Source organism: Petromyzon marinus, chromosome 48, assembly GCF_048934315.1.
Source record: "Petromyzon marinus isolate PM22_M1 ecotype Great Lakes invasive population chromosome 48, UKy_Petmar_22M1.pri1.0, whole genome shotgun sequence".
NCBI classification, from domain to species: domain Eukaryota; kingdom Metazoa; phylum Chordata; class Hyperoartia; order Petromyzontiformes; family Petromyzontidae; genus Petromyzon; species Petromyzon marinus.
In genome coordinates this window covers 2,222,030-2,240,335 of record NC_133714.1, presented here as the reverse complement: position 1 = coordinate 2,240,335, position 18,306 = coordinate 2,222,030, and the positions used below count along the sequence as shown (strand labels likewise).

General features: G+C 49.0%; 1 protein-coding gene across 6 annotated transcripts in view; it reads left to right on the top strand.

Annotated features, from left to right (window-relative positions):
* Window positions 1–18,306, top strand: part of NINJ1 (ninjurin 1) — a 49,855-nt gene that overhangs the window by 19,166 nt on the left and 12,383 nt on the right. Inside the window, exons 1-2 of one of the 6 annotated variants that reach the window (XM_076074454.1) lie at window positions 12,228–12,564; window positions 12,601–13,642. The exons of 3 other annotated variants lie outside the window; for them this stretch is intronic. In XM_076074454.1, the coding sequence (XP_075930569.1) occupies window positions 13,598–13,642 (45 nt within the window). In that variant the 5' untranslated portion in view covers window positions 12,228–12,564; window positions 12,601–13,597. Of the gene's footprint in view, window positions 1–12,227; window positions 13,643–13,725; window positions 15,576–18,306 lie in introns of those variants that run through there. 2 more of the 6 variants (XM_076074453.1, XM_076074456.1) reach the window with 2 other exon arrangements.

Here is an 18,306-nt window from a genome sequence, read left to right as displayed (position 1 = left end):
TTCATGGTGGTGATGTAGCAAGAGAGTGGTTCATGGTGGTGATGTAGCAAGAGAGAGTGGTTGATGGTGGTGATGTAGCAAGGGAGAGTGGTTGATGGTGGTGATGTAGCAAGGGAGAGTGGTTGATGGTGATGATGGAGGAAGGGAGAGTGGTTGATGGTGGTGATGTAGCAAGAGAGAGTGGTTGATGGTGGTGATGTAGCAAGGGAGGGTGGTTGATGGTGGTGATGTAGCAAGGGAGAGTGGTTGATGGTGGTGATGTAGCAAGAGAGAGTGGTTGATGGTGGTGATGTAGCAAGAGAGAGTGGTTGATGGTGGTGATGTAGTAAGAGAGAGTGGTTGATGGTGGTAATGTAGCAAGGGAGAGTGGTTGATGGTGGTGATGTAGCAAGGGAGAGTGGTTGATGGTGGTGATGTAGCAAGAGAGAGTGGTTGATGGTGGTGATGTAGCAAGAGAGAGTGGTTGATGGTGGTGATGTAGCAAGGGAGAGTGGTTGATGGTGGTGATGTGGCAAGGGAGGGTGGTTGATGATGGTGATGTTGCAAGGGAGAGTGGTTGATGGTGGTGATGTAGCAAGGGATTGTGGTTGATGGTGGTGATGTAGCAAGAGAGGGTGGTTGATGGTGGTGATGTAGCAATGGAGAGTGGTTGATGGTGGTGATGTAGCAAGAGAGAGTGGTTGATGGTGGTGATGTAGCAATGGAGAGTGGTTGATGGTGGTGATGTAGCAAGAGAGAGTGGTTGATGGTGGTGATGTAGCAAGAGAGTGGTTGATGGTGGTGATGTAGCAAGGGAGAGTGGTTGATGGTGGTGATGGAGCAAGGGAGAGTGGTTGATGGTGGTGATGTAGCAAGGGAGAATGGTTGATGGTGGTGATGTAGCAAGAGAGAGTGGTTGATGGTGGTGATGTAGCAAGGGAGGGTGGTTGATGGTGGTGATGTAGCAAGGGAGAGTGGTTGATGGTGGTGATGTAGCAAGGGAGGGTGGTTGATGATGGTGATGTTGCAAGGGAGAGTGGTTGATCGTGGTGATGTAGCAAGAGAGAGTGGTTCATGGTGGTGATGTAGCAAGAGAGTGGTTGATGGTGGTGATGTAGCAAGAGAGAGTGGTTGATGGTGGTGATGTAGCAAGGGAGAGTGGTTGATGGTGGTGATGTAGCAAGGGAGAGTGGTTGATGGTGGTGATGGAGCAAGGGAGAGTGGTTGATGGTGGTGATGTAGCAAGAGAGAGTGGTTGATGGTGGTGATGTAGCAAGGGAGAGTGGTTGAGGTTGGTGATGTAGCAAGAGAGAGTGGTTGATGGTCGTGATGTAGCAAGAGAGAGTGGTTGATGGTGGTGATGTAGCAAGGGAGAGTGGTTGATGGTGGTGATGTAGCAAGGGAGGGTGGTTGATAGTGGTGATGTAGCAAGAGAGAGTGGTTGATGGCGGTGATGTAGCAAGGGAGAGTGGTTGATGGTGGTGATGTAGCAAGAGAGAGTGGTTGATGGTGGTGATGTAGCAAGGGAGAGTGGTTGATGGTGGTGATGTAGCAAGAGAGAGGGGTTGATGGTGGTGATGTAGCAAGGGAGAGTGGTTGATGGTGGTGATGTAGCAAGAGAGGGTAGTTGATGGTGGTGATGTAGCAAGGGAGAATGGTTGATGGTGGTGATGTAGCAAGAGAGAGTGGTTTATGGTGGTGATGTAGCAAGGGAGGGTGGTTGATGGGGTGATGTAGCAAGGGAGAGTGGTTGATGGTGGTGATGTAGCAAGGGAGGGTGGTTGATGGGGTGATGTAGCAAGGGAGAGTGGTTGATGGTGGTGATGTAGCAAGGGAGGGTGGTTGATGATGGTGATGTTGCAAGGGAGAGTGGTTGATGGTGGTGATGTAGCAAGAGAGGGTGGTTGATGGTGGTGATGTAGCAAGGGATTGTGGTTGATGGTGGTGATGTAGCAAGAGAGAGTGGTTGATGGTGGTGATGTAGCAAGGGAGAATGGTTGATGGTGGTGATGTAGCAAGAGAGAGTGGTTGATGGTGGTGATGTAGCAAGGGAGGGTTGTTGATGGTGGTGATGTAGCAAGGGAGAGTGGTTGATGGTGGTGATGTAGCAAGGGATTGTGGTTGATGGTGGTGATGTAGCAAGGGAGAATGGTTGATGGTGGTGATGTAGCAAGAGAGAGTGGTTGATGGTGGTGATGTAGCAAGGGAGGGTGGTTGATGGTGGTGATGTAGCAGGGGAGAGTGGTTGATGGTGGTGATGTAGCATGGGAGGGTGGTTGATGATGGTGATGTTGCAAGGGAGAGTGGTTGATGGTGGTGATGTAGCAAGAGAGAGTGGTTGATGGTGGTGATGTAGCAAGAGAGTGGTTGATGGTGGTGATGTAGCAAGAGAGAGTGGTTGATGGTGGTGATGTAGCAAGGGAGAGTGGTTGATGGTGGTGATGTAGCAAGGGAGAGTGGTTGATGGTGGTGATGGAGCAAGGGAGAGTGGTTGATGGTGGTGATGTAGCAAGAGAGAGTGGTTGATGGTGGTGATGTAGCAAGGGAGAGTGGTTGATGGTGGTGATGCAGCAAGAGAGAGTGGTTGATGGTGGTGATGTAGCAAGAGAGAGTGGTTGATGGTGGTGATGTAGCAAGGGAGAGTGGTTGATGGTGGTGATGTAGCAAGGGAGGGTGGTTGATGGTGGTGATGTAGCAAGAGAGAGTGGTTGATGGCGGTGATGTAGCAAGGGAGAGTGGTTGATGGTGGTGATGTAGCAAGGGAGAGTGGTTGATGGTGGTGATGGAGCAAGGGAGAGTGGTTGATGGTGGTGATGTAGCAAGAGAGAGTGGTTGATGGTGGTGATGTAGCAAGGGAGGGTGGTTGATGGTGGTGATGTAGCAAGGGAGAGTGGTTGATGGTGGTGATGTAGCAAGGGAGGTTGGTTGATGATGGTGATGTTGCAAGGGAGAGTGGTTGATGCTGGTGATGTAGCAAGGGATTGTGGTTGATGGTGGTGATGTAGCAAGGGAGAGTGGTTGATGGTGGTGATGTAGCAAGAGAGAGTGGTTGATGGTGGTGATGTAGCAAGAGAGAGTGGTTGATGGTGGTGATGTAGCAAGGGATTGTGGTTGATGGTGGTGATGTAGCAAGGGAGAGTGGTTGATGGTGGTGATGTAGCAAGAGAGAGTGGTTGATGGTGGTGATGTAGCAAGAGAGGGTGGTTGATGGTGGTGATGTAGCAAGGGAGAGTGGTTGATGGTGGTGATGTTGCAAGGGAGGGTGGTTGATGGTGGTGATGTAGCAAGGGATTGTGGTTGATGGTGGTGATGTTGCAAGGGAGAGTGGTTGATGGTGGTGATGTAGCAAGAGAGTGGTTGATGGTGGTGATGTAGCAAGGGAGAGTGGTTGATGGTGGTGATGTAGCAAGGGAGAGTGGTTGATGGTGGTGATGGAGCAAGGGAGAGTGGTTGATGGTGGTGATGTAGCAAGAGAGAGTGGTTGATGGTGGTGATGTAGCAAGGGAGAGTGGTTGATGGTGGTGATGTAGCAAGAGAGAGTGGTTGATGGTGGTGATGTAGCAAGAGAGAGTGGTTGATGGTGGTGATGTAGCAAGAGAGTGGTTCATGGTGGTGATGTAGCAAGAGAGAGTGGTTGATGGTGGTGATGTAGCAAGGGAGAGTGGTTGATGGTGGTGATGTAGCAAGGGAGAGTGGTTGATGGTGGTGATGTAGCAAGAGAGTGGTTGATGGTGGTGATGTAGCAAGAGAGAGTGGTTGATGGTGGTGATGTAGCAAGAGAGTGGTTGATGGTGGTGATGTAGCAAGAGAGAGTGGTTGATGGTGGTGATGTAGCAAGGGAGAGTGGTTGATGGTGGTGATGTAGCAAGGGAGGGTGGTTGATGGTGGTGATGTAGCAAGAGAGAGTGGTTGATGGCGGTGATGTAGCAAGGGAGAGTGGTTGATGGTGGTGATGTAGCAAGAGAGAGTGGTTGATGGTGGTGATGTAGCAAGGGAGAGTGGTTGATGGTGGTGATGTAGCAAGGGAGGGTGGTTGATGGTGGTGATGTAGCAAGGGAGAGTGGTTGATGGTGGTGATGTAGCAAGGGAGGGTGGTTGATGATGGTGATGTTGCAAGGGAGAGTGGTTGATGGTGGTGTTGTAGCAAGAGAGTGGTTGATGGTGGTGATGAAGCAAGAGAGAGGGGTTGATGGTGGTGATGTAGCAAGGGAGAGTGGTTGATGCTGGTGATGTAGCAAGGGATTGTGGTTGATGGTGGTGATGTAGCAAGAGAGGGTGGTTGATGGTGGTGATGTAGCAAGAGAGAGTGGTTGATGGTGGTAATGTAGCAAGGGATTGTGGTTGATGGTGGTGATGTAGCAAGGGAGAATGGTTGATGGTGGTGATGTAGCAAGAGAGAGTGGTTGATGGTGGTGATGTAGCAAGAAAGAGTGGTTGATGGTGGTAATGTAGCAAGAGAGAGTGGTTGATGGTGGTGATGTAGCAAGGGAGGGTGGTTGATGGTGGTGATGTAGCAAGAGAGAGTGGTTGATGGTGGTGATGTAGCAAGAGAGGGTGGTTAATGGTGGTGATGTAGCAAGAGAGAGTGGTTGATGGTGGTGATGTAGCAAGAGAGAGTGGTTGATGGTGGTGATGTAGCAAGGGAGGGTGGTTGATGGTGGTGATGTAGCAAGGGAGAGTGGTTGATGGTGGTGATGTAGCAAGAGAGAGTGGTTGATGGTGGTGATGTAGCAAGGGAGAGTGGTTGATGGTGGTGATTTAGCAAGAGAGAGTGGTTGATGGTGGCGATGTAGCAAGGGAGAGTGGTTGATGGTGGTGATGTAGCAAGGGAGAGTGGTTGATGGTGGTGATGTAGCAAGGAAGGGTGGTTGATGGTGGTGATGTAGCAAGAGAGAGTGGTTGATGGTGGTGATGTAGCAAGAGAGAGTGGTTGATAGTGGTGATGTAGCAAGAGAGAGTGGTTGATGGTGGTGATGTAGCAAGAGAGAGTGGTTGATGGTGGTGATGTAGCAAGGGATTGTGGTTGATGGTGGTGATGTAGCAAGGGAGAATGGTTGATGGTGGTGATGTAGCAAGAGAGAGTGGTTGATGGTGGTCAGGTAGCAAGAGAGAGTGGTTGATGGTGGTGATGGAGCAAGGGAGAGTGGTTGATGGTGGTGATGTAGCAAGGGAGAGTGGTTGATGGTGGTGATGTAGCAAGAGAGAGTGGTTGATGGTGGTGATGTAGCAAGGGAGGGTGGTTGATGGTGGTGATGTAGCAGGGGAGAGTGGTTGATGGTGGTGATGTAGCATGGGAGGGTGGTTGATGATGGTGATGTTGCAAGGGAGAGTGGTTGATGGTGGTGATGTAGCAAGAGAGAGTGGTTGATGGTGGTGATGTAGCAAGAGAGTGGTTGATGGTGGTGATGTAGCAAGAGAGAGTGGTTGATGGTGGTGATGTAGCAAGGGAGAGTGGTTGATGGTGGTGATGTAGCAAGGGAGAGTGGTTGATGGTGGTGATGGAGCAAGGGAGAGTGGTTGATGGTGGTGATGTAGCAAGAGAGAGTGGTTGATGGTGGTGATGTAGCAAGGGAGAGTGGTTGATGGTGGTGATGCAGCAAGAGAGAGTGGTTGATGGTGGTGATGTAGCAAGAGAGAGTGGTTGATGGTGGTGATGTAGCAAGGGAGAGTGGTTGATGGTGGTGATGTAGCAAGGGAGGGTGGTTGATGGTGGTGATGTAGCAAGAGAGAGTGGTTGATGGCGGTGATGTAGCAAGGGAGAGTGGTTGATGGTGGTGATGTAGCAAGGGAGAGTGGTTGATGGTGGTGATGGAGCAAGGGAGAGTGGTTGATGGTGGTGATGTAGCAAGAGAGAGTGGTTGATGGTGGTGATGTAGCAAGGGAGGGTGGTTGATGGTGGTGATGTAGCAAGGGAGAGTGGTTGATGGTGGTGATGTAGCAAGGGAGGGTGGTTGATGATGGTGATGTTGCAAGGGAGAGTGGTTGATGCTGGTGATGTAGCAAGGGATTGTGGTTGATGGTGGTGATGTAGCAAGGGAGAGTGGTTGATGGTGGTGATGTAGCAAGAGAGAGTGGTTGATGGTGGTGATGTAGCAAGAGAGAGTGGTTGATGGTGGTGATGTAGCAAGGGATTGTGGTTGATGGTGGTGATGTAGCAAGGGAGAGTGGTTGATGGTGGTGATGTAGCAAGAGAGAGTGGTTGATGGTGGTGATGTAGCAAGAGAGGGTGGTTGATGGTGGTGATGTAGCAAGGGAGAGTGGTTGATGGTGGTGATGTTGCAAGGGAGGGTGGTTGATGGTGGTGATGTAGCAAGGGATTGTGGTTGATGGTGGTGATGTTGCAAGGGAGAGTGGTTGATGGTGGTGATGTAGCAAGAGAGTGGTTGATGGTGGTGATGTAGCAAGGGAGAGTGGTTGATGGTGGTGATGTAGCAAGGGAGAGTGGTTGATGGTGGTGATGGAGCAAGGGAGAGTGGTTGATGGTGGTGATGTAGCAAGAGAGAGTGGTTGATGGTGGTGATGTAGCAAGGGAGAGTGGTTGATGGTGGTGATGTAGCAAGAGAGAGTGGTTGATGGTGGTGATGTAGCAAGGGAGAGTGGTTGATGGTGGTGATGTAGCAAGAGAGAGTGGTTGATGGTGGTGATGTAGCAAGAGAGAGTGGTTGATGGTGGTGATGTAGCAAGAGAGTGGTTCATGGTGGTGATGTAGCAAGAGAGAGTGGTTGATGGTGGTGATGTAGCAAGGGAGAGTGGTTGATGGTGGTGATGTAGCAAGGGAGAGTGGTTGATGGTGGTGATGTAGCAAGAGAGTGGTTGATGGTGGTGATGTAGCAAGAGAGAGTGGTTGATGGTGGTGATGTAGCAAGAGAGTGGTTGATGGTGGTGATGTAGCAAGAGAGAGTGGTTGATGGTGGTGATGTAGCAAGGGAGAGTGGTTGATGGTGGTGATGTAGCAAGGGAGGGTGGTTGATGGTGGTGATGTAGCAAGAGAGAGTGGTTGATGGCGGTGATGTAGCAAGGGAGAGTGGTTGATGGTGGTGATGTAGCAAGAGAGAGTGGTTGATGGTGGTGATGTAGCAAGGGAGAGTGGTTGATGGTGGTGATGTAGCAAGGGAGGGTGGTTGATGGTGGTGATGTAGCAAGGGAGAGTGGTTGATGGTGGTGATGTAGCAAGGGAGGGTGGTTGATGATGGTGATGTTGCAAGGGAGAGTGGTTGATGGTGGTGATGTAGCAAGAGAGTGGTTGATGGTGGTGATGAAGCAAGAGAGAGGGGTTGATGGTGGTGATGTAGCAAGGGAGAGTGGTTGATGCTGGTGATGTAGCAAGGGATTGTGGTTGATGGTGGTGATGTAGCAAGAGAGGGTGGTTGATGGTGGTGATGTAGCAAGAGAGAGTGGTTGATGGTGGTAATGTAGCAAGGGATTGTGGTTGATGGTGGTGATGTAGCAAGGGAGAATGGTTGATGGTGGTGATGTAGCAAGAGAGAGTGGTTGATGGTGGTGATGTAGCAAGAAAGAGTGGTTGATGGTGGTAATGTAGCAAGAGAGAGTGGTTGATGGTGGTGATGTAGCAAGGGAGGGTGGTTGATGGTGGTGATGTAGCAAGAGAGAGTGGTTGATGGTGGTGATGTAGCAAGAGAGGGTGGTTAATGGTGGTGATGTAGCAAGAGAGAGTGGTTGATGGTGGTGATGTAGCAAGAGAGAGTGGTTGATGGTGGTGATGTAGCAAGGGAGGGTGGTTGATGGTGGTGATGTAGCAAGGGAGAGTGGTTGATGGTGGTGATGTAGCAAGAGAGAGTGGTTGATGGTGGTGATGTAGCAAGGGAGAGTGGTTGATGGTGGTGATTTAGCAAGAGAGAGTGGTTGATGGTGGCGATGTAGCAAGGGAGAGTGGTTGATGGTGGTGATGTAGCAAGGGAGAGTGGTTGATGGTGGTGATGTAGCAAGGAAGGGTGGTTGATGGTGGTGATGTAGCAAGAGAGAGTGGTTGATGGTGGTGATGTAGCAAGAGAGAGTGGTTGATAGTGGTGATGTAGCAAGAGAGAGTGGTTGATGGTGGTGATGTAGCAAGAGAGAGTGGTTGATGGTGGTGATGTAGCAAGGGATTGTGGTTGATGGTGGTGATGTAGCAAGGGAGAATGGTTGATGGTGGTGATGTAGCAAGAGAGAGTGGTTGATGGTGGTCAGGTAGCAAGAGAGAGTGGTTGATGGTGGTGATGGAGCAAGGGAGAGTGGTTGATGGTGGTGATGTAGCAAGGGAGAGTGGTTGATGGTGGTGATGTAGCAAGAGAGAGTGGTTGATGGTGGTGATGTAGCAAGGGAGGGTGGTTGATGGTGGTGATGTAGCAGGGGAGAGTGGTTGATGGTGGTGATGTAGCATGGGAGGGTGGTTGATGATGGTGATGTTGCAAGGGAGAGTGGTTGATGGTGGTGATGTAGCAAGAGAGAGTGGTTGATGGTGGTGATGTAGCAAGAGAGTGGTTGATGGTGGTGATGTAGCAAGAGAGAGTGGTTGATGGTGGTGATGTAGCAAGGGAGAGTGGTTGATGGTGGTGATGTAGCAAGGGAGAGTGGTTGATGGTGGTGATGGAGCAAGGGAGAGTGGTTGATGGTGGTGATGTAGCAAGAGAGAGTGGTTGATGGTGGTGATGTAGCAAGGGAGAGTGGTTGATGGTGGTGATGCAGCAAGAGAGAGTGGTTGATGGTGGTGATGTAGCAAGAGAGAGTGGTTGATGGTGGTGATGTAGCAAGGGAGAGTGGTTGATGGTGGTGATGTAGCAAGGGAGGGTGGTTGATGGTGGTGATGTAGCAAGAGAGAGTGGTTGATGGCGGTGATGTAGCAAGGGAGAGTGGTTGATGGTGGTGATGTAGCAAGGGAGAGTGGTTGATGGTGGTGATGGAGCAAGGGAGAGTGGTTGATGGTGGTGATGTAGCAAGAGAGAGTGGTTGATGGTGGTGATGTAGCAAGGGAGGGTGGTTGATGGTGGTGATGTAGCAAGGGAGAGTGGTTGATGGTGGTGATGTAGCAAGGGAGGGTGGTTGATGATGGTGATGTTGCAAGGGAGAGTGGTTGATGCTGGTGATGTAGCAAGGGATTGTGGTTGATGGTGGTGATGTAGCAAGGGAGAGTGGTTGATGGTGGTGATGTAGCAAGAGAGAGTGGTTGATGGTGGTGATGTAGCAAGAGAGAGTGGTTGATGGTGGTGATGTAGCAAGGGATTGTGGTTGATGGTGGTGATGTAGCAAGGGAGAGTGGTTGATGGTGGTGATGTAGCAAGAGAGAGTGGTTGATGGTGGTGATGTAGCAAGAGAGGGTGGTTGATGGTGGTGATGTAGCAAGGGAGAGTGGTTGATGGTGGTGATGTTGCAAGGGAGGGTGGTTGATGGTGGTGATGTAGCAAGGGATTGTGGTTGATGGTGGTGATGTTGCAAGGGAGAGTGGTTGATGGTGGTGATGTAGCAAGAGAGTGGTTGATGGTGGTGATGTAGCAAGGGAGAGTGGTTGATGGTGGTGATGTAGCAAGGGAGAGTGGTTGATGGTGGTGATGGAGCAAGGGAGAGTGGTTGATGGTGGTGATGTAGCAAGAGAGAGTGGTTGATGGTGGTGATGTAGCAAGGGAGAGTGGTTGATGGTGGTGATGTAGCAAGAGAGAGTGGTTGATGGTGGTGATGTAGCAAGAGAGAGTGGTTGATGGTGGTGATGTAGCAAGAGAGTGGTTCATGGTGGTGATGTAGCAAGAGAGAGTGGTTGATGGTGGTGATGTAGCAAGGGAGAGTGGTTGATGGTGGTGATGTAGCAAGGGAGAGTGGTTGATGGTGGTGATGTAGCAAGAGAGTGGTTGATGGTGGTGATGTAGCAAGAGAGAGTGGTTGATGGTGGTGATGTAGCAAGAGAGTGGTTGATGGTGGTGATGTAGCAAGAGAGAGTGGTTGATGGTGGTGATGTAGCAAGGGAGAGTGGTTGATGGTGGTGATGTAGCAAGGGAGGGTGGTTGATGGTGGTGATGTAGCAAGAGAGAGTGGTTGATGGCGGTGATGTAGCAAGGGAGAGTGGTTGATGGTGGTGATGTAGCAAGAGAGAGTGGTTGATGGTGGTGATGTAGCAAGGGAGAGTGGTTGATGGTGGTGATGTAGCAAGGGAGGGTGGTTGATGGTGGTGATGTAGCAAGGGAGAGTGGTTGATGGTGGTGATGTAGCAAGGGAGGGTGGTTGATGATGGTGATGTTGCAAGGGAGAGTGGTTGATGGTGGTGATGTAGCAAGAGAGTGGTTGATGGTGGTGATGAAGCAAGAGAGAGGGGTTGATGGTGGTGATGTAGCAAGGGAGAGTGGTTGATGCTGGTGATGTAGCAAGAGAGAGTGGTTGATGGTGGTAATGTAGCAAGGGATTGTGGTTGATGGTGGTGATGTAGCAAGGGAGAATGGTTGATGGTGGTGATGTAGCAAGAGAGAGTGGTTGATGGTGGTGATGTAGCAAGAGAGAGTGGTTGATGGTGGTAATGTAGCAAGAGAGAGTGGTTGATGGTGGTGATGTAGCAAGGGAGGGTGGTTGATGGTGGTGATGTAGCAAGAGAGAGTGGTTGATGGTGGTGATGTAGCAAGAGAGGGTGGTTAATGGTGGTGATGTAGCAAGAGAGAGTGGTTGATGGTGGTGATGTAGCAAGGGAGAGTGGTTGATGGTGGTGATTTAGCAAGAGAGAGTGGTTGATGGTGGCGATGTAGCAAGGGAGAGTGGTTGATGGTGGTGATGTAGCAAGGGAGAGTGGTTGATGGTGGTGATGTAGCAAGGAAGGGTGGTTGATGGTGGTGATGTAGCAAGAGAGAGTGGTTGATGGTGGTGATGTAGCAAGAGAGAGTGGTTGATAGTGGTGATGTAGCAAGAGAGAGTGGTTGATGGTGGTGATGTAGCAAGAGAGAGTGGTTGATGGTGGTGATGTAGCAAGGGATTGTGGTTGATGGTGGTGATGTAGCAAGGGAGAATGGTTGATGGTGGTGATGTAGCAAGAGAGAGTGGTTGATGGTGGTCAGGTAGCAAGAGAGAGTGGTTGATGGTGGTGATGGAGCAAGGGAGAGTGGTTGATGGTGGTGATGTAGCAAGGGAGAGTGGTTGATGGTGGTGATGTAGCAAGAGAGAGTGGTTGATGGTGGTGATGTAGCAAGAGAGAGTGGTTGATGGTGGTGATGTAGCAAGGGAGGGTGGTTGATGGTGGTGATGTAGCAAGGGAGAGTGGTTGATGGTGGTGATGTAGCAAGAGAGAGTGGTTGATGGTGGTGATGTAGCAAGGGAGAGTGGTTGATGGTGGTGATGTAGCAAGGGAGAGTGGTTGATGGTGGTGATGTAGCAAGGGATTGTGGTTGATGGTGGTGATGTAGCAAGGGAGAATGGTTGATGGTGGTGATGTAGCAAGGGAGAATGGTTGATGGTGGTGATGTAGCAAGAGAGAGTGGTTGATGGTGGTGATGTAGCAAGGGAGAGTGGTTGATGGTGGTGATGTAGCAAGAGAGAGTGGTTGATGGTGGTGATGTAGCAAGGGAGAGTGGTTGATGGTGGTGATGTAGCAAGAGAGGGTGGTTGATGGTGGTGATGTAGCAAGGGAGAGTGGTTGATGGTGGTGATGTAGCAAGGGAGGGTGGTTGATGGTGGTGATGTAGCAAGAGAGAGTGGTTGATGGTGGTGATGTTTGGTGGGTGGGGGGGTGTAGCGGTCAACGCTACGAACCTGGCCACCCGAGTTCAATTCCCATCCCTGTCAACCCCTTATCAGTAGTGCCCTTACCTTATTACAGACCAATCCAGACCTTATTGGTCACCCCCGTGACCCTTATAAATCTCCATGTTCGTCCTACAAAGTCCCATCACAAGGGAGAAACACAAAAAAAACAAATAGTCGCCTTTTTCTTGAGGTTTGTCTTTTCCCGAAATTGAAGCATGGATCTGAAAAACTAAAATTTCCCTGCACAAGAAGAGGGGGCGAACCGAATGGATTGAGAGCTGTGGATTCTCGCTCACGGCCAACACCGCCGGACGATCATTTGAAACCGGGGGGGGAGAGACAAAGGCGGCCGGGCGTGGCGTCGGCCAACCCCCCCTCCCCCCACAACACAGACAGGTCTCTTTAAAGGGCTTCTAATGCAGAGGGATAATCTTTGGTGGATGTGGGAAATAGAGAGAGAGTGAAGTGCCATGGGGGAGTGGGGAAGGAGGGCGCCTTCGAAGCCATCATCCCCCCTTAAATGGGTCCATCCGCTCTCTCCTTTGTTCGGAAATTCCCACTGCCAACCACCACCACTCCTCCTCCACCCCGGTGCCTTTATTAACAAGAACTCCGCACGCATGAAGCCTCGTCGGGATTCTACTACAGCCCCGTTACTGCAGTGTGTGTTGTTGTTGGTGTGTTGTTGTGTTGTTGTAATGTTGTTAATGTAGCGACAACTTCAAAGAGAGAGAGGGGGTGAACACACTGTGTGAGTTGTTGTAGGAGGGGGTTAACACACTGTGTGAGTTGTAGGAGGAGGTTAACACACTGTGTGAGTTGTTGTAGGAGGGGGTTAACACATTGTGTGAGTTGTTGTAGGAGTAGGAGGGGGTTAACACACTGTGTGAGTTGTTGTAGGAGGAGGAGCTTAACACACTGTGTGAGTTGTAGGAGTAGGAGGTTAACACACTGTGAGTTGTTGTAGGAGGAGGTTAACACACTGTGCGAGTTGTTGTAGGAGGGGGTTAACACACTGTGCGAGTTGTTGTAGGAGGAGGTTAACACACTGTGAGTTGTTGTAGGAGGGGGTTAACACACTGTGCGAGTTGTTGTAGGAGGAGGGGGTTAACCCACTGTGAGTTGTTGTAGGAGGGGGTTAACACACTGTGTGAGTTGTTGTAGGAGGGGGTTAACACACTTTGCGAGTTGTTGTAGGAGGAGGTTAACACACTGTGAGTTGTTGTAGGAGGGGGTTAACACACTGTGCGAGTTGTTGTAGGAGGGGTTTAACACACTGTGAGTTGTAGGAGGGTTTAACACACTGTGTGAGTTGTTGTAGGAGGGGGTTAACACACTGTGTGAGTTGTTGTAGGAGGGGTTAACACACTGTGTGAGTTGTAGGAGGGGGTTAACACACTGTGTGAGTTGTTGTAGAAAGGGGTTAACACACTGTGTGAGTTGTAGGAGGGGGTTAACACACTGTGTGAGTTGTTGTAGGAAGGGGTTAACACACTGTGTGAGTTGTTGTAGGAAGGGTTTAACACACTGTGTGAGTTGTAGGAGGGGGTTAACACACTGTGTGAGTTGTTGTAGGAAGGGTTTAACACACTGTGTGAGTTGTTGTAGGAGGGGGTTAACACAGTGTGAGTTGTTGTAGAAAGGGGTTAACACACTGTGTGAGTTGTTGTAGGAAGGGTTTAACACACTGTGTGAGTTGTAGGAGGAGGTTAACACACTGTGTGAGTTGTTGTAGGAAGGGGTTAACACACTTGTGTGAGTTGTAGGAGGGGGTTAACACACTGTGTGTGAGTTGTAAGAGGGGGTTAACACACTGTGAGTTGTAGGAGGGGGTTAACACACTGTGTGTGAGTTGTAGGAGGGGGTTAACACACTGTGTGAGTTGTTGTTGGTGGCACGCTGCGCTATGGAGTTGACCGTGCCAGAAGAGGACAGGCTACAGCCCACGCCGGTGAGTATCCATACTTCACCACCCTTTACTCTATTACATTAATTACATTACATCCTGCATGCTGTTGTTGTTGTTGTGTGTGGGGGGTGGAGAGGTTTAAACACTCGCCGCTGGCGTTGGCCGCGAGTGGGAATCGAACTCGGGGGGTGATCGCCGGCGGGCCCCCCCTAGGTCGACTCGGCCTCAAACATCGCCACTGGGGAGACGAAGGCGGCCGGGCGTGGTGGTGGTTGTTGTTGACCACCACCACCACCCTCCTCGTGTGCCCACAGTGCCCGGCCTCTATAGGCGCCAGCCCCAGTCTGTTTAGCCTATACGTGTGTGTGTGTGGTCTTTGTGTCTTGTCGATACTTCCTAGAGGGACACGGCATTACACCACAACAACATTTAAATGTCGTGGATGTTACTCTCCTTGGTAACTCATTGGCGCGTTGTGGTTGTTGTTGTTGTTTACGTGAGGAAACCTTCACCGGCTTTGTCGGGTGGTGGAGGGATACGACGACACGTCTATACTAACGCGATCTAACACACAAAAAACATCCCCCCCCCACCCTTTATTAAGAATATTAGTGCGCGGAAGCTTAAACGTTGTTAAACGGAACATTTTACACATCGTTTTAATTTAGCGGCGATCATAGGCCAATGCTGACCGGGGCCCCCAATCATAACGGGGAGATGGAGCCGTGCAATTATCTCGACCTGTTAGACGAAGGCCGTGGATTCCTTCTCGTTTGACATCGTCCAGCGGTGGATTCCTTCTTGTTTTACATCGTCCAGCGGTGGATCGATCACGGCTGTTGACGTGATCGATCTACGCAAACCGCTGGTCACCGTTCGCTTGCGTAAATGTGCCTATACTGTACGCATCGCGTAGACTGCACGTGTTTGCGTATTGGCGTAGCATACGTGGCACGTGAATTGTACATGCACAGTCTACACAAGTATACGGTGTGCATACTGCATCGCTATCGCAGCCCATGCGGTTCTTGTGCAGGGAAATTTGAGTTTTCAGGTCCATTCGTGCGGCCAGCCGTGTGCGAAATGTTGCTTATCTGCGAGTGTTTCTCCCCTTGTGATGGAACTTTGTAGGATGAACGTTGAGATTTATAAGGGGCAATGGGTGACCAATACGGTCTGAATTGTTCTGTCTGAATTGGTCTGTAATAAGGTGGGGCACTGATAAAGGGTTGATCGGTAATGGTACTGTACTGTTTAAACTGTATGTGCAACTAGTTAACACTGTACACGTGTTTACAGTACGCGTGCGTGTGTACAGTGCGGCACAGTTACACGTGTGCAGTATACAGTATTCCACGTGCGTGCTGTGCTTCGTACACAGTGCCCCGTGTTTGCAGTACGGTGCGCTACGAACCCCATCACGGCCACCAACGCCAGTGACGATTATCTGAACCGGTCCTGGGGGCCTCCCACCATCTCCTAGGTCGACTCGGCCTCAAATGAGTGCCTGGTGAGATGTATGAGCATCGCCACTTAGGGAGAGACAAAGGTGGCCGGGCGTAGTGGTGACCACCGCCTCTCTGGTAGCGGAGGAGAGATGTCGGCTAGCAGTAGATCTGAGTTGAGTAAGCGATTTGAACTCAACTATTTTCTTTATTTTATTAGGGAAGACCCGCTGAGCTGAGTAGCTCTATTTCAGAAGCGACCTGGCCACAAATGACAGCTCGCTCAAGTGGCTTATCACGTGAAAATGTATAGCGGGCCAAATACTCGAAACGCGTGATTTTGATTTTAAATGTGGAGGGGAAAACTAGAGGGCCCCGAGTAGAGAGAGACAGAGCCACTCACACTCCAAATATACAGCAGCAGGCGCCGGGGTCGGGATGGAACCCACGACCTCCTGTACACCAGGCGAGGCACATACCATCTCCTAGCCACCGTGGCGAGTAGCAAGGGAGATTGCCCCTGCAATAAGGTAAATGAGAAGTTGTCCTGGCTAATGACAGTAATGAATGGCGAAGAGGAGGCATCTGCCCCATATGTTATTGGGAGTCAATCGTAGAGAAGTGAATGCGCTGACATCAAGTGTGGTGGGTTAGGGTACAAGCTGTGTGTGTGTGTAACTTAAAATGACAATAACTAAACACGATATCAGTATGCAAATAAGCCACGCTTCGATGCTTGTGCATGCAAGTTATTGAATAATCCCCACTACTCATCCAGTAGTGGATTGACAAAAGGGCTGTCTATTAATACACCTGTTGAGGACATTACAGGCCTCTTGCGAGAATTCTATAAATACAATATATTGTAAGCCAGCATTATATTGTGTACAATAAGTACAGAGTGCATCTTGTACCGTGCAATCATGAAATACAAGCAAGTGTTTTATTAATACTAGAGTTAGATACTGTAGTAGGTATATATAGATTTTTATTGTAACCACTTCTCAGACTCAAATTACACATGGGTTTATTTATAGAACAAATACAGTATACGTGAAAATGATTGGGGGGTGATAAATATCCTTTATTTGCCCAGGAAAACGTCAGTCTCAGAACTTTTAAAACAGTTTTTTTGCAAACAATGGAATGTTTTGGGTTTCAATGTGGGAGGAAACTGGAAAGTACTTGGAGAATGCTCAGCCATGCAATGGGATAACGTTTAAAGTAGCAAAAAAAACCCAGCTTTGTACTGCAGTGGTCAATGGAAGATTGGACCCCGCCATATGAATGTGCCACGGTGGCAAAATGTTAACCCCCTCGCCTGGTATACAAGGGGTCGTGGGTTCGATCCCGACCCTGACGCCTGTTGTATTTTTGGAGTTTGCATGTCCTCCCCTTGGTCGCGTGAAATATTCTCCCCGTGCTTGGGTTTGTCCCTCCACATTTAGAAACATGGGTTTAGAATTTTGGCCGCTATATATTTCCACGTGATGACAAGCCACTTCGTTGAGCTGTCATTTGTGGCCAGGTCGCTTCTGAAAAATAGCTATACATCTCAGTAGGACTTGCCTGGTAAAAAACATTTTTTGTGTTTTTTTTAGTAACTTTAACCAAATGCGATCCCAGTGCTCATTCAAATAAAAGGACAATTTCATTTTGCAAATGTCCAGTTTGAAATTTTCTTTTTTTTAAACAAACATATGCTTACATAAATAAATAAGAACTTTGGAAACTCACATGGATAAATAAAACAGTACTGTATTTTAAAATAGCACACACTATCAATATGTATATTTACACAGCCTTCATTCGTTTTTGATGATGAATTCGCTGGGTTGAAAGACATCGATTGGCATTACTCGGAAAGATATTAGGTAAGGTTTGTGTTTTTACCCGACTGCTTGCCCATGTTTTATGAAACAACTGTCGGCGTAACTTTAAATAATTTTCGGTGGGTGCTACAGCTCATTTTCAATACAATAATTAAAATGTTAAGCCCTGATTAAGAATTATCCACACCATGTCAGTCGTGGGGATTGTTTGACCATACTTCTCCATGCCGGTATGTGTCAGTTCACTTTAACACGTAGGCTTTTGCGACCAATTTGATCCATCATGGTTTTTTGGGTTAGATCGCAGGTTAACAACCCAAAAAAAACCTTTATTGTGGGTTGATTGGTGAAAGGGGTTAGGGGGTGCTGTGGTGCCCACTGGTGTAAGCCGTGACCGGGATGAGTGTTTTTCACCCCTAATTCTGATGAATGGAACAGACAACGGGTGTTTAAGAAGTGGGGTTTTACATCCATAACTGCGATGACATTTTTGAAAGCCATAGACTGATACAAGTAAATTTACTGACACGTTTGATGTTTGACAATCAGGAGGGATGGCGCAGTGGTTATTGCCCTGCGCAATGAACATCACTTCCCGAGTTCAATTCCCGGCTATGGTAAATGCCCATGTTGGGTGATATCTAAAACTCATCCTGACCCATCCTCCGAGGAAAATAAAAATAGTGTAGCTTATTTAGTTTTTGTGATTTGCTTACGTTTCCTATACTTTGCACCATGATAGAGCACAGTCGGGCAATGCGTATGACTTACACAGCTTGAGGAGGCCTTGATACAAAGGTGGGTTGACAAAGGGCTGTAAATAATCATACCAAATTGGTCTGCTGCTGAACCCTGAAATGTCAAAAAATGTCATGCACCTCTGAATTTAATTTAGGATACAATTTTCCGTTCTTGCGCATGGCAATATGTTCAGGAGTGAGATGCCAATATCGAGGTCTGCTGCTCCACGCGAGAGGGCTTCATGAGAGAGTTTGTGTAGTTTCGCTATTGCTCTTTTGAAGCAGCACCAGACCGCAGTGGTTCACTGAAGAATTTCACGGAGACGTGAAAATAAATATTGTTATTTCATGTAAGTGGAATGATGCCTCCAATTTCTATTTCGAACTCGGTGAATGCTTTAGAAAAGTTGTTTTCTCAGTGAAGATAAATGCAGTGAAGTACAGGCCCATGTGATGGTCAGCCCATTCCCTTTGTCACCAGATATTGAGAGGCTCGTGGCAATTTGAGCCCCTCTTGGTGACTCATTCGCCCAATGTAGTGACTCAGCATAATGACTCATCCCTCTCATTCCTCTCAAACCTTCCGCTCCATCAAAAAGCTCATTGACGCTGCCCTTACAACAGCCTATGTCTACTGTAGTAGGTTCATGGTTTGGCAGTGGATTTTATTCAGAGCAGATGGCAGCCGC